General features: G+C 43.1%; 1 protein-coding gene across 2 annotated transcripts in view; it reads right to left on the reverse strand.

The window, feature by feature from the left end:
* Window positions 1-22,491, reverse strand: part of LOC124299737 (serine/threonine-protein kinase dst2-like) — a 77,938-nt gene that overhangs the window by 49,128 nt on the left and 6,319 nt on the right. For both annotated transcript variants that reach the window (XR_006907055.1, XM_046753051.1), the window contains exons 2-3: window positions 7,910-8,118; window positions 6-141 (exon numbers count right to left, since the gene is read on the reverse strand). Coding sequence is in view for 1 of the 2 variants with exons in the window: in XM_046753051.1 (XP_046609007.1) it covers window positions 6-141; window positions 7,910-8,118 (345 nt within the window). In the remaining variant the exon portion in view is untranslated. The remainder of the gene's footprint in view (window positions 1-5; window positions 142-7,909; window positions 8,119-22,491) is intronic.

Genomic DNA, 22,491 nt, shown 5'->3' on the forward strand with positions numbered 1-22,491 from the left:
CTCACATACTACGTTCAAATTCTTCGTCACAAAGGCCGTTGAGAACGATGGTGCATCGGCCGTAACCTCGCAGCTAAAGTTCCCGGACAGTCTGAAATCCACGTTCCTCAGCATAACTTGACTGCCGTTCGAGTTCGTGACCTGAAAAAGAGAGAGGCGATAAGTTTGAGGGGAACAGCATCGTTTGATACACTCCAGGGAGGGTTGAAAAAGTGACTTCCGAAGTGCAGTGCGTGTAATCGGAAAAAAAAAGAAAATGTTTTCTTGTAATTATAAGAGTTGCAAAGTATAGTCGGTATTCAAGTAATGAAACCAGGACGTTTTTTCCCTCGCATAGAAAAGTTTTCTTATGCAATCCTGGCTCCTTTTAAGGTCACTCCCGATCAATCCGTTACACGCTCAATCGATCCCAACCCTCTGGCCCCGATGCAGAACTAGTCTCTGTCAACGACAGATTAATCGATAGAAAGCGTCGCGTCGCCCGGTTATCACCAGACTTTATACGAGGTCAATATTGCTCGATGATTTCGAAAGACAAAAGGGGTATAGGTCGGAGGCGGAGCCTTCGATTCTGGATTTATAGACGGTCTTTCATTCCGGGGAGAACAAAACCCGGCCCTTGCTATCCAATGCACTCGGCACTATTGCGACTCGTTGGAACTTAAAAGCTTCATTGTCAAGAGGGGTAAATATAGGAGAGGTAGGCGGTATAACGCCAAGTGCAGGAGACGCGAAACTAATACTTCTCTTACATATTTTAATCAGGAGCTTTAGGTACGTACCTAAACGCGCCGCGAGCCATTCAATGCGGAGGAGGGTATTGAAACGTTCAAACTTTTTCACCTACAATTCTGCGTCAGCTTTCTCTACCAGCGACACACAGACGCGCACAGAGAGAATGGAGAGCGTCCATTCGGTTATCAAGATATGAATAAATTTCATCGACAACTTTTATTTCCGTAGACAGCAATCAGCGAAAATCCGCACATGTGCTGTCGAGCTACATCACGCTACTACTACTTCTGCCGCTGCCACCACTAACGTCTGGAGTTGAGCCGAAATTTTATATCCGGTAAAATCTGGCTATTGAAAGCTGAATCGTCTTCCATCTGAACGCAAATGGGAGCTCGTGCAATTCTTATTTACGATTATAATTTGCATCGGGTAAATCTTTACCACCCAGCTCGAACCCCAACGATCTCTAATAAACTATGTTGCGGTTTAAAGCGTACAGGATCCGTGTCATTCGTCATCCATGAGACATCGACGTCCAGCACGACGGACATGATCGGGTGAGTAAACGTTGCGCAAATCTTCATTAACATGCCATTAGCCAAGCCTCAAAGACCAAAGTATGTACTCTGACCGATTCAGCAAGCCCCTCTGCATAATCACAGATCAACCGCGATGTTGGATCACTTTCGGCGATATTTTGGATTCCTAAGATTATTCGAAACCCCGGGGTTCGGGTGATGAAACGCGAGTCTGCTGCAGACGGAATTAATATCATTATTCTTCGTCAAAGATTCTTTTTTTCTTCCTCTTCCTCTCTCTCCCTCCCTCTCTCTCTCCAGCTTCAATCTATTTAATCGTTTTGACGCACTTGTCACGCGAATACTCGCAGCTATTGAATGTACATAAATCTCCGCATGTCCGAAACGCGAGTTTTCAAAACACGATAAGAACATTCCGTAATTAATCACTACTCCGCGACGGAAGTTTTTATCTGCAGCGTTGAAAAGATCGTCAAGTGAGAAGGAACACGCGAATTGTCACTTCCAAGTCACCGTATTAATATCCAACATTCATTTTTACCGTCAATCTTATTACTCACCACCGCGTCTCAATAATAATAGTAATAATAAAAGTAATAATAACGATGTTGTTACACCGAGTCGTTTGTTTAACAAAACAAAGCGTCGAAAACTTCTGTATACGTTATATTCATATTTTACGAAACGACGTAACTTATACAACGCGGTTAAATTGTATAGACAGTATATATACGTGATTTAAATTAGTTTCTCTCTTTCAAATAATATAACATTACGACTAAACACAGACCTATGAGTAAATCACAACGAAATATCATCAATCAATTCAATGATGCCATACAAAATTCAGTTACTGTTCAATTTAAATTACAAGCTTGCATATCGTGCTCCGTAACTTGAAGACAAAAAAATAAATAAAAAACAGAAGAAATGGAGAAAAAGAATCATCCACGAAAGCGTTGAGCGAGATGCTATGTCCGCCTCTTCTTCTCCACCTTTGGCTTTAATTTTTATAGAGCTTCGGTGCTTCTCATAAATGGTGTACGTCAAGTGCGCGCGGAGATGATGGATTTTTGATGAAGGGATATCCGGGCACTGAAAATGTGAATCTCACAATATCTGAAGGAGGTTGCTCTTTCACGTGGGAGAATAATTGAAAAGAGTATTGGTAGGAGAATTTTCCAAGTCCCCCCTGTACAATGTAATCCTCGGATATTAATGTATAACACATACATACACACACATGTGTATTATATGTATACAATGACACTGGTCCCGTGCAGATTTAGATGAGTTTGGAACGTATATGCCCGAATAAACGTGCTTATTAATTATTTGGTACGAGGCGCGTATACGTACATAGGTATACTCGTAAACAGGTATGGTCGCGTGTTTCGAGGAAGCGATATCGGCTTGATTTCCTGCAATTCGGACCCTATTCGAACGAGGTGGTGAGCGCGGTTTATTGCCATTTCGTTGCCTAGCTCATGCTCGTTGGAAAATAATTCGAATAGCTCGACCGCGAGGCGGCGAGGGTGCGGTGAACGTAAGTTTATTCAACCGACCGGTACTCCCACACACGCTTGCGCCACCCTGGGCCCAAGTGCATCGAGTACAGACACAAATGCCGGTGCAGCAAAGGCATTCGTCGAAGAGAAATGCGGCGCAACCGGCAGGCGAAAACGAGCGTTGGACAATGCCGGCAGTGTAATGCAATCTTGATGCTTCGAAATCAAGCACAGAGAGGGTATACAGATGATGAATCCCATTCACCGGCGAGATGTTCACTTTGTATTTATCACGGGGGTCCGGCTCGCTTGTCTCGCTCGGCGTCATGTCGCGGTTACATTAATTACCCTCAACCCGCGATTGTCGAGGGTAACGAGGATACGGGACACCGGGTTTCCCGGCTCCGGGGTGTCGAACGGACACCGCTTTGGTGGCCGAGGACTGCCATTGATAGGAATAACTCTGTTCGCCACATTTGAATAAAGGATGGGACGCCCGCCGACGGTTCTGCACCCGTAGCTCCGACGGCTCTTGGGTAAACACAATTTGGCAAGGTCCTTTAAAAATACCGGCTCTGGATACCGGGGCGTGAAATACTCTCAGAGTCCTTCTCTCTGTTTGCGCCTTCCTTTTCTTTTTCATTCTCGTTCCACAGGTTGTCTTGACAAATTTCGCCACGACTCAATCTTTGCGCTTTACTTTTCGAACGACTGTTTTTACTCGGGTTAAACGCGGATTTTGCTACCGTACGACGATCGCAACGCGCATCAAGGATAGGAACTTTCGATTCACAATAGCGCAAGAACGGTTGACGTTGAAATTAAGAACAAACCTCGCGTTAATTATACAATTGACTATGTATATATGCGTGACGTGAATCAACAGACCATTTTTGTGCATTTGAAAAAAAAATTCCCAACATTTTCAGACTGTCAACGTCATTTGATATCTGCGGGTTATCCAAAATTCCAGCTTTTACGGCTAAATGAGATTTGTAGAACTTGGGTAGGCAAAAAAAATAAAATTTTCAGGGTGTGAACATCGGTTTTTAGAACCGTCGTTCTTGTATCTACGTACAATATCGTCAGGAGCCGGACAAGTTCTACTCGCAAATGTTCACGATGGCAACTGATAGTCCCTATGTGAAAATTTTTTATCCTTGTGTACGGTGAAAAATGAATATTGATTGTGTTGCGGCACGGAGAGAAGTTTCTAGTATAGTGTTAATTTCTTACCTTAACCGCAAGACATTACAGTTCTGGGTGAAAAACGACAATAAGCTTTGTAACTATAACGAGAAAATCTTGTAAAGTTATTTTTTCTTCGTGGTCACTCGTACTATATCTTTTTTACAACTATTGCGATAATTTAATGCCGATGCAAGAATAAATTGATGCTCAGGTCTTATTCACCTGTTCAAATGTATCAGACCGATTAAACAAATTAATAATTTAGTATTACCAGGTATAATTAAAGTAAACAATTAATTATCGTACCATATTCACCTGCAATTACAATAATACTGAAACCGTTATTGTAACGATATTAATTTTACGACAACTTTCCAGCTACTTTAACAAATGAGATTTTTCTCCGCGTTCAATGAATTGGACGTCCGCCTTCAATCTCGCGTCGCGAAAGATACTTAAAGAGTGGAAAAAATCTCTCACCAGAAGACAATCGTGACGGTTGTTTGACAGAGCTTTTCCGAGGTTGCACCGTTGCAACGAGTCTACAGTACGGGAGGATGTAGAGCAGCGGAGAACGAGACGATACCCTGGGGAATATGGCGGTAACGAGAGGGATGGAAGATCCGTATGTTGGTACGCAAAGAACGACAGGCATGTGCGCAGGCCGCGGCTTTGCAAACAAGGGAAATGCTCGGGTCAAGTGTTTTGACTCCGATGAAATTCCGTCCCTCTGGAGATTCCGGTCCACTCGCGTTGTTAATCCGATTCCGTTTTTCTTTACTTGATTTCCTTCCTTTCTTCCCTTCTTTTTTTTTTTATTTTTCTTCTTTTTTTCACCACTCTTTCCGTCTTCCTCTTTCTTTCTGTCCTTCTCTTTGCTTTCCTCGTCTTCCGTTCCTTTTGTTCACGTCTGTATGAGACTCGCTACGCGTCATGCATTTTACGCGGTACGTGTTTATGATACGCACGCGAAATAGGAACGATATTGTCTTATTACGGCTTTTTACCCACCGCGTGCTTCGTAACCATTCCAGCTCGTTTTTCAATCAGACTTTGCGAGCCGCCTCATACATCACAATTTCGTACCATAAGGTGGAAGTACAATCAGCAGATATCTATCGCTCTCTATGCCTTTTTTCAGGTTCGTTGGAATCAGACCAACTTTTCGACTCGTTGAAACACGTATGTTTTACAATCGTTATCTAACTCGAGTTACAGATTTCTCTAACGCTTTGATTTTTTTTTTTTACATCTTTTGTAAAAAATGATTACAAGACGACTCGATCATCTGTTTACTTAATTCATTTATAAAATCAAACTAATTTTGGTATATCTTCAAGTCTTTCGATATATCTGCGTCACTTTGGCAATATTATGTGTCATATATTACAGTAGGATGTAGTTTACATGCACTTATTGTTCGTAATGGGATAAGCCTGGATCGACTTCTTGGCTTCAGCATTTGTCAACGATCAATTTCTTGGAGCTTTCTGTACTCAAAGCCCGTTCTTGAACGTTGTCATAACAACGTTGCGGGCAAGCGAGGCGATTTGAAGGAAATGGCAATAATTTATCACAGATATATCATCGGACTCTTTTATACCGACCGGCAGAGGAAATCTTGTTCCATAAACGAAGCGTGTGCATCTTTTATGGCCAAAGCGTCAAGCTGAGTGAGCAAAATATGTTACGGCTGGTCAATTCGATACAGCTGTGTCTATACGTAATGGAGAATAACGCTTCACACCGCTTCAGAGAAGAACGAGAGAATTACGGTTGTTATATTTAAAACTTCAATTCACACGCGATGTGAAATTTTCCCATTTTTTTTCCCAACACCGACTTTTATCACTGGTAATAAGTCCGCGTGTGATTGGGTTGGTGAATAATGTTGGCATTCTTTGAAGTCAAAGAATTCTTCCTATTGCATTCTCCTTATTGATTTATTCGTTCATCTATTTATTTTCCTTGTCGATTCTTTTTTCGTTTTCGTTTTCTTTTCAGGCCTCTCGAAATCGGTATAGATACGACTTCAAGCCGCATACCGCGTCGCTTCACGAGACCAGCATTAAGCGCGTTAGCACAGGGTGTCACGAATCAGGATCACGATAACTTTTTCCCTCGGCGTATCATGTATATTTAAACTGTAGTCAGGCCGCAGGTTATTTCCATGATTAAATTGGTATGGAAAACAAGCGTTCCGCAAAAGTTTATGTTTCTATCTTGGTATTTAGTCTTCATCCCCCCCCCCCCCCCCGCACGATGGGTGCAGCTGTGTGCAACGTGAGTTACACAACGTAAAAGGCACAAAGAACAGAGGTAAACCTGGTCCACATATCCTTCCTTCGCGTACTCTCAACTTGCTCGGAACGGAATCCCTCTAGCCAAGCAGTTACCTTTGTATAATTTGAATTTTTATTGAGACAACGTTAATCTTTCACTCTTCAATCCCATCGCGCATATACTTATATACACACACAGACACACATGCGTCCGCAACCTGAAGCACAATCGCGTTTACACGCCGAAGACGTAAATCGACCCTTCCGCACGATGTGAATAAGGTTCTCTGATAATTCCATTCGCGTTAATCCAATCCAGTCGCGACTCAAACAGACTTCACGAATCGCCGTCTGCGGAATGCGGTAAGTATCCTACAAAGTTGCAGTCTGGCCGGTGTTTCGGCGCCAAGAAAACTCAATGAACCAACAGAGTGTTTGCGCCAGGCATGTTCGCCCCACCCTTTCAACATTCACGCTACCTTCGTGTAAACAGGTATTTGGTTATGGCGGGTGTTTGCAGTTGAGGTGAGACGCGACCTGGCAAATATAACCCTTCCGTATGTCACACGCCCACATTCAGTGGTCCCCCGCAATCGGCGGTGAACCTTAAAGGTGCGAGAGAGAGTGGGGAAGGTGTGACCGACGCTAATAGAACCTTTTATCGAATGGTCCATGATTACGAGCCTTGTAACTCCGACTGTCGAATTTTCACGCCGTTCGATGAGTGCACGTGATGAAAATCAAAGCCGACTTCATCGTTCGTGTGGGAATCGACGTGGTTTACGATTCTGCATCGTCGGCTGAGAATGCGGTATTTCATTGCTGGTCGCGATATGAACTAAATTTGGATCAATTCATCGTATTTACTGATACGAAGAACGTGCTTTAAAAATTTGTTCATCGCTACTACGGCGAATAATCATTATTATTACTATTTTTTTTTTTTTTTTCGCGCAAAATATTCTTAACCACCTGAATTACTACACGTCTGACATTAACATTTGGCTATCTGATGCGTATAATTTTTTGTAATACCTGTCTATAGATTCAATTAATTGACGGATTTCAAAGATGCGATTGAAGCATCGATAATCCACCTGCAGTACTCGTCATTTGATTGGATTCGTGTATGTACAGATTAGAATAGTTATGTGCTCAGAATTAACGAGCTTGTACATTTTTTTCGTGATATTTAGGACTATTCTATAAACATAAATATTTTTTCCCTATTAAAAAGATGAATTTTAAAAATCATATCAAACTAGAAATGAGAATTAGAATTGCACGATTCTTTTTTCAACTGTACTAACTGCAGATTTTTAACTAGAAAACATACTTAAACGAAGGGACAGTCTTCGACATATTTTTTATCAGATTGGTATCAGAATCGATGACAAAACCCATTTCTTAAAAAAAAGTCTGACGAGTGAAACATTTGTTGTGGATTTTCGAAATGTATGTCCACTCGAATTGGCAACCGTTTTGAAAGGGTTATGTTACACGCACGTTATACGAATTGTGGGTAAGAATTTAGTATATAATAATAATTTCGCGGATTATTCTCGATAAAATCCTAGTACATATTGTTAACATTTCACTTTGTATAACCACATTTCGTTCCCATGTCAGTTACGTCGAAGAGAGTAATACTCACGTCAACGTTAATGCCGGCGATGGGGAAGGTCTTTGTCGCGGGTGAGTCCTTCGGTGCAAATCGGTAAAACTCGTGGTTACCCCGGTACCACTTGACCGAGTACAGCGGTCTGTCCTGCAGGTCGTAGCGGCATCGTAAAATCGCTTCCTGACCTCTCTGAACAACCTCGGGCAGAACTTCCAGACTGACGTCCCGCAGGCATCTCACACCTTGGAAAATAAAAGGGTAGAAAGGATTAAAGAGGGTTGCCGCAGCTGCCGCCTCCGCGATTAGAGACGATGATCCGGTCATTAGTCTAGTTTTATTTAGCATACGAGAGCCGCGGCATCGTCAGCGGGTAAACAGCAATATCAGGGAATCGTAATTCCCGGAAAGATTATCGGGGAAATCGATGCTCGAGCCGGTCGCATCGATAATTCTGCAACGGCGGCTTTTCGGTCTCAAGATAGGTTATAACGCGTTCGAAACGCCAGCCGGCTAGCATTGGATAAAATTTGATTTCTAAAGTAATACATACCGCATATACCCCATTACCCATATATGGAACGCATCCGCGTGAAGGCGAGGGGTGAGCTTAGAACAAATGAATTTGCATTCGCATTTCGCTTCACAGCCTCGCCGCGCCGCTATGATATGAATGGGAAAAAGCTCTTTCGGATGGTTACTTTGCCCGATATTTTTATTCCCGTCATGAACTCATACAAAAGAATTTCTGGCTTTATTACGTTAAGTTTGCCGTGCTCGAGGGAAGTTAAATTTTCTCCCCGCCTCCGCCATCCGCCTCTTCGCCGACGGGAAAAATAAAATAAAATAATTATCTTCCCCTAAATCAGTTTACATCGCGGGTAAGTAAGTATATGCTGGCAATATAACGCTGCGACAAAGCCGTGCGGTCTCCCATAATAAACCATAACCAATAAGCCGGCCGACCGCGCCATGTTTCCTCGCCCTGCGCTTCAAAAGTTCCAGCTAATCTTCCCTGTTGCTCAGCTGCGAACTCAGCCCGGGTACTTAATAACGGTGAAAACTTGTTTTTTCCTTTTTTTCGAGCGTCGAATTACTCGCTTATTACTTATCATGGTGGTACCGTTGCTGCGGTGCCATGGGTATCAACTGGCGGCGCCTTCCGAATACCTTATAGATATACCTATGAAAAGCTGCGCGGTTGAGCGTATTTTGGGATACAAGATGCGTTCACGTTATCTTGACAATAAGCTATACCTAGGATTATAATAAGATAAAAGGATCTCGACAGGGAATTATCTTATTATCAGCCCCCTCCGAGTAATCTATACCGGCGTTTCTCGCTGTGACTGTCCTCGTTCATTTTGTTCCTTCTTGATAGGGCTTAATTTAGGATAAACCTGTGTCTCATTGAGTGGTTCTTGACGCGAAGCCCCTTCTCCGCGATAAAAATGAGTCCTCGTTAATCCAGTTATATAAAGCTTTACTGCGGACTAGAAATAAAACCTAATTGGACAATTTTCGTTTATTCGAAGACGCTCGAGCTGCAGGAAAATAGGATTTGCTATTCTCGTAGAATGTTCACGGAGTCTCCTACTATAATTGGACGTTACTGTGATCATTTTTTCGGATATGATATCCACATTATACACACAAGTTTTTACGACGGGTCATTTGAAAACACCGACGCGGATCTTGTTCTCACGTCGGATTTCGCTCAGACGCGTCTCACGCCGCAGATATCACACATATACCCACATAGATATACGTTGGGCGAATCTATGAGCCAATTCGTGCCAAGGCAATGTCTTCCAAGGCGGGCCAATCGCCGAGAGGATCGATAATTTCGCCGGGTATTCAAGTAAGAAAGTAATAACTTAAGTCTGAACTAGAAATTAGACCGGGTGCGCTACGCTCGGTTGGATACTTTGAATCCCGCCGAGCGCCAACAGTAAAGCAATTTAGACTTTCTCCAAGTTATATCGTAGTCGGCGCGATCGAGCTTATCTCGCGAGAACTTCTTTTTCTATGCGTGATTGTGAAAATCTGCGATGCAAACGAGAATTGCACGGCATGTGAAAATCGGTTATGCTATTTTTTATACTCTGGCAATTCAATTCGAGATCGGCGTATACGCGGCATGTAACGCGGTCGTATTTTTATGCCCTCCCTTCACATTTCTCCACCCCTTTGCTTGCGCAGGGATGATACGCGTCTTGGACTGTAAAAATTTTCCATTTTTTCAAGACCGTTCCAACTCAAGCATCGCAATTTTCCATACACCCAACAACCTTAGAAAAAAGAACACAATTTCAAAAATGTACCTTCACCTTTCATTCCTCGTCATTTTTTTTTCTTTCTTTTTTTATCCCAGCATTTCGAATCTATCAATCAAAATTAAACTCGACGCGTAAAATTGAAATCGATAAATGACGAGGAATACACAATTTCGTTTCAGTAATTTATAGAAACATTACAAGTACTTGGAAGAATGCACTCGACTCAGGACACGAACCGATCGTTTTGTTCAACTGCAAAATATGATTCGATTCATTTTGAAAAAAATTCCCGGAATTTGTCGTCACCGAAGGGTCGAAGGAAAAATTTTCATCCTCAGCGCGAGAAGCTGGGCCAAATTTGTATCGCAATTTCCCGCTCAGTTATCTCCCGCGCTCTGATCGGCGATATATTTCAGGCACTTTCACCCCGGCTGCGTTATCTTTCCCTGAAATACCAGAAGGAATTCTCTACTCCAACCCTTCTCGTTCTTTTCCTCGGTTCGTTCGCTCGCTTGAACGCGAGAGGCTCTGACCATTCGAGTCACCTGAGTCGAATGCCAAATAACAAATCGATATTCCGATCGCGTCCCGGGATATCACGTTCACAATGTCGCCATTTTTATTGATATGTATACAGATAGACCCTGGAAAACCCGAGGCGTAGATTATTTCCCCCCCTTGCTGGGTGGTTAAGCATTTCTTCGGGGAGTCGGGCGACGTCTTGTTGTTGTGCCTTTTACCCCGACCGTCGTAAAAGAGCTTTTCCCCGAGATTTCGCTAACTACTATAACTATGAGGGGACCGGGAACACCCGGGTCGCGGTTGCGGGTAAAATTAAAACTTTTCCCGGGGGACCTCTTCATTTTTCTAAGACATTAACCGGCAAGTGCCTCGTAGGCCCCGAAACCAACCGGGGATCCACTAATCCCTGAATTAAACCCAAGAAATCGATACTCTGCGATATGATGTATACATTCCTGACAAACAAGTTCAAAAGAAATATCGTTAAATGAAACGAACCCTTGGCCCGTTACGTTTGCATAAATTTATAAGTGAAAAACAAAAACAAATAATTTTCTTTATTCTAAGAATCATCCCGCATACAAAACTTCACGGGTGGACTGGGGTGGTGGGAAAAATGTAGAACGATCAGGAATAGAAGTTAGAACATTCAAAATTTGAGTTCAAAATACAGAAAAGTCATCGTGAACAAAGATCGTGGTACACGGAAAGCCATAAGAATACGAAAATAGTACAATTCTGACAATTCAGTATTCTGGTTTTCTACACTTTAGATTTCGACATTTTAGCGATTCTGTAACAGACATTTTTTCATCTTTGAAAATTGGATATTGTAACTTTTCTATATTTGAATCTTTTTTAGCCCCGCCTTAACCCACAATCAACTAAAATCATATTTGGACACTATAATCATTTAATTTATTTTCAATTTAAGTTCATAGCACAAAAATTTAACGTGAATATATTAAAAAGCTTGTGCACGTTTAAAAAGCTGCAGTTCACTGGGATGAAAATTCCACAAAGTTCCCAATCGAGCTGACATCTTTAGAATAACAATAATGATAAAAGAAACAACGAACCATGGTTGTGTATTTGCGGAAAGACGTACGGTAATAAATTCGCTTGGCGGGCACATACGAGTGCAATATCCCTTAGCACATAGACGTTTTGTAGGTATAAAACAGCATGTACACACCAACGCCTGACAAGTTTCCCGGTTATTCTTGAACGCGAGACAAATGAACAGGGTTTGGGTCGAAGTTAGATTTGGACGCTGCATCATCTGGCAAGCAGATTTCATTTTGTCGGTACGAGGACGCGCGAATACCCATACATACGATAATAGTCGGGAAATTTTTTTCTCTCGGTCAAAACTCAATATATATATATATATATATATATATATATATATATATATATATATATATATATATATATATATATATATATATGTGTGTGTATATTGTATACGTATATATACCTGGAGTAAAACGACGGCGTTGAATTTGGTCCGCATGGGAGGATTCGAGAGCCGCGGCTGGTCAGCGGGACTCGGCATAAGTACGGTTTCAACAACAGCGCGTAATTGTAATGGTGGGTCGCGTAAATAATGCGTTTCGTGCGGAGATAAAACGAGTAACTGAAATTGCGATGTTTTACAGCCGGATTAGTGGTCCTACGCAAGCGACAGCAATTCGGCGGATGCAATATGTCCCCTTTGTTTGACGCATGTCTGCCCGCCCCGTCAGACTGTGCGGCTTATAATGCCTCTACACGTAGAACTTAGGCGTGCAACACACCTCCGCGAGTCGTACGTTTTAGGTGTAATATAGCTGTAATCCAGCTAGGCGTACGCAGTTGCGAAAAACAGTGAAATCGTACGATCGAGAAATGAATTACAATATATGAGCGTGATGCGCGCATGTCATCGAAGGTGAAAAAAGAAATACAACTACGTACTTTTGTATACGGTATTCGAAAAGCGTCCTTTACTATTTTACGTCCTCTCGTATATATGCGAGGACGAAGAAAACGTTCCTGAAAAAGAATCGAATAAAACGACGAACACGGAAGCAGAGGAGAAAGAGATGAAGAAAAAATGTTGGAAACAAAAAATCAAACTCGAAGGTAAAGTACCTAAGTATAAGAATGAAGCGCATCTCAGAATTTCCGTTGTACGATTCTTCAAGCATGAGACGCGGCCATCAAAATTCGTCTAAGCTCTCGCTTTTGAAAGGCATCCAGACTTTCCCGCTTTTATCAACCGAATTTACGGTACAATTACTTGACTCCTAAATTATTCCTAACTTATCCTTTGAGTGGGCAAAACATGACTGCTTGATAATTTCGGAGTAATTATATCAGTGCCCAGTTTTTGCTCGTCTATTCCTTTCGTTTCAATGAACGTAAACTAAAGTTGGATGATCCGCACGCCATGCCTATGTATTACATACCGTACAATAGGCGTGTTAAAATAGTCACGCGATATTGACATACGTGCATATAACGCGAGGTGAAAAATATGGTGCATATGACCGAATTATTGAAAAATGTCAATCCAATTCGGCAAGTATCCGCCTTTTGTTCAAACTCTGCTGTACGAGCACACACGCCCACACCACACAGACACATCCGATGTAGAAATTCACTTCGGTTTAGCGTATTTGAATTTATCTGTTGGATAGGCAAAAGGGTTTGCTTCCACGGCGAGAGATAGAGAGAGAGAGAATTGAACGCGTAAATATAGCTGCAGAAATTTCTATATTTTGTTGATATTTATCCACTTGGAAAATTTGTTGCAATTATTTTTCTGCTGCAAGGTTGTTATATGCTAGGTATAATCATTTCGTTTTTATACCAGAGACAAATTTAATTACGAGGAATGTACGTTTCACGATTCTGTATCGTCTTTTTTTACACTGCAGAAAAAAGAAAAAGAACGAATGCGGTTCAAAGGCAAAGGTGAAATGTACGTTGCGGGTACGGGAACGCAGGAGTTTATTAGTAACTCCATACCACTATCTTGCTTTACCATCAATGTTAGAGGGGTAATATTTGTAACGTCAACGGAGAAGAAATAGCCAGTCGACCCCCGGCGACATCTCTCTGGATTCCATGATTTTATATCACGAAAGCGGTACAACCGGAACATGGTAATGCATCTGCGGTGCAAAGGAAAGCCGGAGACTCGGTAGTAAATGAAGTATGTACACGCGTTCCTGACGTATATACAATATACGTATAGGTACGCGGTTCGTTCATTAGAATTCGGGGGGATTGAGGCAAGAGCGCAGCGGCGGAGTCAAGCTGCATTTGACAATCACAGCGTAATAATGGATTTCTGCATACAATTTCTCGCGTATAATTAACAAGCGCTGCTGGGGATGGGAGCCTCGGAAACTGGTTTCGAAGTAACCCGTATGGACCGCGGAACCGGAAAGCCAATTGGATCAAATTCGGCGGCGCAGAGACGTGAAACGCCTTTGAATATCTCTGCGAATCTGTAAGTTTCTCTCGGAGATAGATCCTGCAGGATACCGCAGTTACTCCGGATCTCGTTGATCGTGACAGTCCACAGTTTGTGATTTTCCGAGGTTTGGTGCTACGCCGAAGAAGAACAACGCGAGGTTGCGTGGCTAATGTTATCTACCCTTTTGCGCGTGGAAAAAAAGCACGGAGAATCTCTCTCAACCTCATCGCCGTTTTCCCCCCCGTACGTACGTTATACGGTGAAACAAAAATTGGGCCACGGACACATGCGTAGGGATAAAAAAAAATTTACGTACGTGGGAAAAACGTGTCGGGGAAAAAGTATCGATAAATTATTATATTTCGTTGTGTACGCGGCTGGAGCGTTTAAATACCGTTCGCCAGCGAAAACATGCGCAAAACTTTGCGAAGCGATGACCTACGACCCCCGATTAATGATTCGGGAATTACAAACAGGGCCGTTGAGGCTTTTTACCGGTCAGCGAGCACATGCGTGCGGCCATTAAACGCAAAGGTACGCGCCTATAGATACGTGACTTGTTTTTTTTATTAGCGTGGTCCATTAATTAGGAAGGGGGGGAGGTTTCAAGCATGTTGAACCCGGTGGTTCTCTAGGCGTACGTACGCAGGCTACGTGTGCTGAACTCGCATTGAATCCCCACTCAAAATTCTGCACCTGCCCCCCGGTGCACACGGGGATCATAGGCAGAGAGCCTAGGGTGTGCAGTTTCAACTTTCTCCGAAGCGAAACAATGATTTCAACATTTTTTGCCCCGAGTTGGGGCGGTCGGAAGTTTGCCGGCGATATTCACCGGGGAGTAATTAGCGAGGGATCTAATAAAACCTAACACCTAAGTGCGGTAACCCGGTTTTGCCCCTCGCGATATAGAATAACGCCGCACCGGCCGGTGTTGGTCTGCACGTATCTTTGGTGGATGCGGATTTATGTGTCTGGTCCGAAGCAACGAGACCGTAAGGCGATTAATGTAATAGGCTGCAGAATACTCGGATGAACAATCCCCCGCGAATTACTCGTTATTGTTATCGTTAATTCCGATCGTATATCATCCGCCTTCGGAAGTTGGACGTTGTTCAAGAAGAAATTTCCATCGTCTCGCGGGGAAAGCAGCTTCTCAGAGACAATTTGCCAACTGGTTTATGGATTCGATCGATCCGTTTCCGAATACAGCTCGTTTTTTTTTTTTGTTTTTTTGCATCTTTTCGTTTCATCTCAGAGAAACACCGCGCATCCGCAGGTATCTCCTTACCACGAAGAGAAAAACGTGTACGTACACAAGCCTTTTGTTTCCGCAATTATGATGCCGGAGCTTTGAGCGCTGCTGCATTGATCTGATCGAGTGGCGCTTTGAGTCCACTCAGTTATTCCCATAAAGGGGTTTCATTGAGGGTCCGAAGTGCAGTTTGACAATGAAAAGGCGATTAACGAACTGCGACCGAAGCGAGAGACGAAGTTAGCTGGCGCGTTGAACATATCTATCCAAGCAAACGTTTGGAACGAAATGAGTTAATACCGTTGTACATAAAGGATGAAAGCATGCACGAGAGGCGCGGCGAGTCATAAATCCCGGCACGTTAGAGGGGTAGGTGCCTATTTAAGGTGCGAGTCGAGGGTATTTCGGTCCGGCGGAACGACAACAATTTAAATTAAGAAGAAGGGAATGCGAGGCCCCGAGACAACGAGAGACGATCATCTCGGCGAGATTCCTCGAAGGTTGCAATCCGACTTTCGACAGTCGCTAGTCGGTAGAACTCGCGCGCAGTGATTCGCCCGTTATTATATTAACGTAATCTTCTCAATGCAAACAGCCGTACGTCATCGCGTCACCAGAAGCGTTTCCGGAGCTGCGACCGACCCTTGGGCAGACGGTTCCCAAAAGTTCCTTGCACCGCAGAGCCCGGCATTATCACTGTATACCTACTATATGCCGAAGTTTACATATCCCACAATAGGCCACCCCAGGCTATTTATAACCCGGCACCATATGCTTGCATACGGAGCCTATGTTTGACCCTTTGAAGATACAAACCTCAGACTTGTCAAACAAACACTTTAGCTCCTTCTTAGCCTGTCGTGTAGGTTCGCGGGGTGTGCGCAGCGTTTTGTCCCAGGGTCGCAGTCTGCGGAGCAGAAAAGGAGGCGGTGAGGGTTTACCTACGAAGAGTTCGTACGGTTGGTAGGAAGGAAGGAAGGATGAGAGTGGTTCGTGACGCGCGTCCGCCCGCAGGTTTGCTCGAACGGCTGAACCCCGGGCCTAACTAAGCTAACCTCAACGGGCTTCTACTGGGAAAGTAATTGCTCAGCCCTCGAATTAACCTTATCTTTCACCCAAATTAATATTTGCGAAAATCTACAATAAAAACCCTCCCCCGCGTTCCCTCAACTCTGGAGGAAGTGTGGTTGCCCGAGGGATGTCGGAAGCAACGATATGAGGGGGCAGTAAAACTCGGGATCGCCCGCTTTTGCGAACAGGATGAGCGGGAGGAAATTTCTTCCGACGTACCGAGCAGACTTTACCAATTTATAGTCCAATTAACTCGGCTGCATGTAGCGCGGTAATAGTTTCACGATCAGTTGTCGACTTTTCAGGAGGTTTCTTTCTTTCATCTTCTTTTTATTCTGTTTTGCCCTTGCTTCGAAATATACGGATATGCGTGTACACGAACGTCGAGTAATTATATTCAGACTTTGGAGCAACCCTGAAAGCAGTCGTCATTTTCCTGTACTTTTTCACTTCGCGATCCTCCACCTCCTCCTGCTCTCTGTCCGTATTTTCTACTTTCTTAAACCGCCGCTTGAGAGACACACTCCGAGAGAGCATTCCTCGAAATTTGCACACCTCGGTTGAGTGGAATTTTAAGTGCTTCGGCTGAGAGTTGAGCGTGAAGACACATCCACCCTTCGCCGGATATGATTTCAAATTTATCGCGAACCCGGGGGGATGTATCCGTGTATAGGAAGTGGGTATCTACCTGTGAGGATAAAGCGAAGCACGGACATGTGAATTCGAATGGAGGGGAAACGGCCGCGATACCCAGACGAGCGTCTCGAAAAAGGTCCGCGCGTATAAGTGTTACGATGACAATAACGTTGTAATTAAGATACAAAGGAGCGGAGTATATTTCTATTATTTATTCACTGAAAAATCGCGGTACGGAAGTGCTTGTTTCCCCGTGTCTTTTCGCTACTTTTCCAATGAATCTTCTCGATCCCGAGGCAACGGCGCGTCTTCTTTCTCAACTTCTTCATCTCTCCTCGTGTCTGCATGGAGCGGTCAGCTTGTTTATCTACTCACAGCCGCCAAGTTGATCGTAAATTAATGTTCCAAATCTCGTTCATTTCATAGCAAACAAAGGCTAGTCGTGTTTCGCCGTTTCACAGAGTACACATACCTATTTCCCGATCGTCTTGAACTCAGACGAGAGCACTTACGCAAATTATCTTTTCCGGCAGCATTCGAGTGTCTCAGTGATGTATAAAATGCACATTCGCAATGTGCAGGATGTAACAGCTGAAATAGTCGTAATTTGATACAAGAATTCCTTTTCGCATTACAATTAGGACAAGAAACGAACTTTCGCGGAGTTGCGTCTTCACGTAAATCGTACATTACACTGATGAGAACGGTGTAAGGTTTCTTAACAGAGTAGAAAGACTAAGTACGTGGCAGTGGCACTTGTGTCGAGGAGATAAATGGGGATAATTGTATGTACGATGATAAGTGAGTCTACGTGTGCGCGAGGTAGCGAGGTGTCAGCGCGCGAAATCCCCAAGTTGAGCACAGCGCTGGCTAGATGTATTATATATATGTGATATATGATATATATATATATACACATATTTACATACATATATATATATATATATATATATATATATATATATACACACGCAAGCTGCATACTCACGAAGGTATATACTGCGAAGTATGAATGAGCGATGAAGTAATCCCTTAGTCCTTCCGATATCCTTTTAAAATCTGCATATCGTTCGGAGCAGCTATTGAAAAATGATCGTAGATCAGGTGTAAAGTGCCCTGTTCAAAGCGTTGGAAAAATTTTTCATTCAATTTTCACCCTGCAGCCCAGCTGGAGGTATAACTAACTGTAAACCGCGTTCACTTTATATGCATTACATATCCGCGTAGCGTGTGAACGCTTTTTACCCGCACGTACAGGAATAATCCTGTTCTCAATATTGTCATTTGGGCAAAGCCCTGCAAGCCTGGAATTTTCATTAAATTAAGACGTTTTCTCTCCTCTCTCTATTACATACCGTCATCCCTCAAAATTAAGGCTGATATTGTTGCGCTTTATTTCGGGCACCTTTCGGCGCTTCTTGATCACCATTAGGTGGGCAGAGACCGGTTAATATTTCTTTCATTTTAATTACTGCATTATAAGGCTGGAGCGCAAGGTGGCGGCAAAATTAACAGGAAGCGAGAGAATAAGCGGCGGGTATTCTGGCTGCCGCGGGTCGAAAGGGCAAGAATAACCGACAACCTCCTCGTGAGCGACTCTCTATACCCGCTCTTGTTTTTACGGATTCCTTCAACCTCGGTCTCGGTTAGTATACCTATTTACAGTTCAGAAATTAGGTTTTCGTTGTACGTAATATGGGACCCGGAGTGGCCGCGACCTCGTGGTAGTCGTAAAGGGGGAAACGAGAAAAAGGGAGTAACGAAAAGAGTGTAAGGATCGGGCTGGGACGGGGAGAAAAGGAAAGAGGGAGCGAGAGGGAGCGAGAGAAAGGTGAAGAATAAAAAAATTATTGTACCTGCCCGTCGCGTAAGTCGGTTACTTTTGATATTATAACCCGGACAAGTACTAATCGCATCAATCGAACGATCCGCTCGGATCCTGCAGCCGAAGTCTGTGAAAGCGATCGCTTTTATCCTTGATACGAAATTATAGTCGGAGCCTTATTCAATATCCGCGGGTACGCCGGCGATAGTTGTACGCGTGGAATTTTCATCCCACGAACGGCGAAGTCGAAGGTCTAGTGGTGAGAAAGGACTCGAGCATGCACGGTGTCATCCGTTGTCGGGTAATCACATCCTGCAGCGAAGGTATATCCTTTCAATCGCATCACCCAGCCAGATTGAATTTTCGTCAGTAGCGAGCGACACCGAAGCGACGTCGAACTTTGGTCTCCGAATGTAAACAGGAACTTACGTGGGAGTTTGAGTTGGTGGGCGAATATTGATGCTGAACATGTAAACTATTAGCAGCACCAGTGGGTACCTTATAGTTTCCAACTACGTACGTACATACATACGTAAAGGATTATGGGCATGTGCACCGAGTATGTGCCTATTATATACCTGCGTAGCCCGGGACCCAAACTATTAGTAATTGACTAATTATCTCCTCTATGGTGTTGGACCATGCACCTAGTATAACCGTCCAGGCGGCGGATACTTCGTGAAATACGATTAAGGTGGGTAAAGTTTATACAGCGAAACGCGTCCCGGTTACAATCCTGAGGGTAACACGACGTGCTTGCGTCGGTTCTTGGAACAGTTTTTTCTGTAGCTATACCAGACAAACACTATCATCGATTTCTCACGATCGGAGGAGTCTGCATAATTGTAATCGGAGGAGCTTCAATTTTGAAACAACGCCTAATTACCGCGATATCTCAACGTTTCTTTGAAGGACGAGATACGGCGTCATAGGTCCGATAATTAACACGTTGAGCGCCACGCGTATTTCTAAGACAATCCCGTTCAGGCCACGCGCGCCGCTGTCAGCCACCGATAAGTCTAGTGTCAGCCACCGATGGCTGACGCGGCCTAAACGGAAAGTCTAGTGTCAGCCACCGATGGCTGACATGGCGCTCAACGTGTTAACGACCATATTGGCGGAAATAATTCGACGACGGCATCGCGTCGACTGTTTGAGGAGAGGAATTCCCAACGTTCTTCGAGAGCAAATTCACTCGGAGCGGCACCTGCTTTTCACAAATTGGACAACGTTACGTCGTTACAAAATTGTACGAACCCGTGAGCGCAAAAACTTCGACTGCTCACGGCGTTCCGTCTTACTCGACAATCGTTATGTGCCACTGATATATTTACAGGATTAAACCACTTTGCCTAATTGTGAACTCAACACTACTCTTCGCAATTGATTCACCAAACGACAAACCACCGGTAGATCATCTATGTTAAAATAAAACTCGTGTATAAAAGATGTAAAAGGATGTAAAAAGATACCAGTCCATTTACATTTCATCTTAATAGTTACTAGTTTTAAAACACTCGCTCGCTAAAGCTCGCACGGGGTCGGATGCCTAGTGCAACTGGTTTTTGTGCTCGTGCGATCGCTTACTCGTTGTCAGTGTTTTACCAGATGACATAGTTGTAGGGGAGACTGGGGCACAATGGACCCCCCAAGAAATTCTGGTATTTGCTTCACAGTATACAGAATGAACACTGTCTTTGTGCAAGTGACGCAAACCGAATCTGCCCGTAAGATTTTTTTTCTATATAATGTTACAAATCACGTTTACACATCCATGTAAGTATAACGGATCGTGATTTTATGACAATAAATTTCGTCACAAAATACCACAGAACCATCAGCTAAGTGCTGACAGATTCGAAACACTACGCCCAGCAATTTTAGCTCTAATTGAACGACGTTATTGTCATGTATTCCTATATATAGTATGCCAGCCACTCACCAATTGCAATTTGTTGATCCTGGTCGGTCGGTTTTCTTTTCGGATTCAAAATGTTATCTGAAGCATGCACATTGGTTTGATAGTACAAAAAATTACGTTTTTAATAATCAAACTTGTAAACTTGAAAATTAGGCCGGAACGTCAAAAGTTATCAGGTCAAGGACCTGGACAGCCAGAACTACGGAGCGCTTGTCCTGGAAGTCGAGTTTCACCAGGAAGTAGACCTGGAGCGCAGAAACTACGCAGCGCTTGGTTAAAAGTCACCAGGTCAAGAACCTGGACAGCCAGAAGTACATAAAATTAGTCCCGAATGTTAAAAGTCACCAGGTCAAGGACTTGGACAGCCAGAACTACGGAGCGCTTGTTCCTGGAAGTCGAGTTGCATCAGGAAGCGTACCCGAAGCGCAAGATCCAGGAGGTAGAGAACCCGGTACTCGAAATTTGCGGCGCACGATTCTCATCCGTCCGCTCTACCGCGCGATCGTTTCCAGACTGAGGAATTCGGCTAGCTGATTTTGGTCGTGACGGTTACTATAGATCGATGACGTCAAGAGAAAAAAAAATTTTGGGTGACGTCACTTTCTGAACATCCGAACATCCAAACTTTGGTTTCGAACTTTAATACTATGTATGATGTATGATATGATGTATGATATGATGTATGATGTACGATATGATGTATGATATGATGTATGATGTACGATTATTCTTTGATTTTCTCCACTATTATCAAGCAATGCTGAAACACTGGACACATACATTTGGTTGATTCTATAAATAAAAAAAAACAGATTCAATAACAATAATACTAATACTCCACATGATTTTAGCGTTATATTTTCGACCATCCATTTTTTTACTATCATTTGTTAGACGTTATCTTATACACGTCTATTATTTTGAGTTCGTTGGGTAGCTTGGTGAAACACGTGATCGCTACAAAATTACAGCTTTTCCTACCGATTTCTAAATTGCATTCAGGTAACTGATTATTTTCTTTTTGACTTCATCGATTAAATTATCGTTTATGATATTCACGACTTTGTATTGGCTCCAGTGAATCAAATTCATTACGTTTCCATACTCCACTTCCCACTAAGCAATTATACCATAGGTGGAAATACCACGAAAGAGCGCATAATACGCAGCGATTAATCTAGAGTAATCTACGATATTCTTCAGCCTAGCAAAGACATACACCAGATATGTAACTTCGTTGAACGTATTTTGTACGTGAACCTCCTGATTTAAATTTTCATCAAATGTTACATCCAGGTATTTTGCAACTTTTTCTCTTTTCATAGACTCATTACCAATAAGAATGTAGTGCGAATATAGTACGAATAATTTCGTCGTCGGAGTTTCAAATGCATTCGAATATGAGAAAGCTTTCGTAGCGCGTAGCAAATTATTAGAGATATTTTTCCTCAATTTGCAAGATGTACATTTAAATACAAAATGCGAAATGATATTCTGAATATACTTTTTACAATGCGTACACGTTAAAAGGTTTTCCGTTAAATTTTTTTTATCCTTGATGCTTTTTATCCGTGACGGGTTAGGTTGGGTTGGGATTACATCGGTTACGATTTACGTATAATTCGAGCTACATCGCTGAAGAC

The sequence above is a fragment of the Neodiprion virginianus genome, chromosome 3, assembly GCF_021901495.1.
Source record: "Neodiprion virginianus isolate iyNeoVirg1 chromosome 3, iyNeoVirg1.1, whole genome shotgun sequence".
In the NCBI taxonomy this organism is placed as follows: Eukaryota; Metazoa; Arthropoda; class Insecta; order Hymenoptera; family Diprionidae; genus Neodiprion; species Neodiprion virginianus.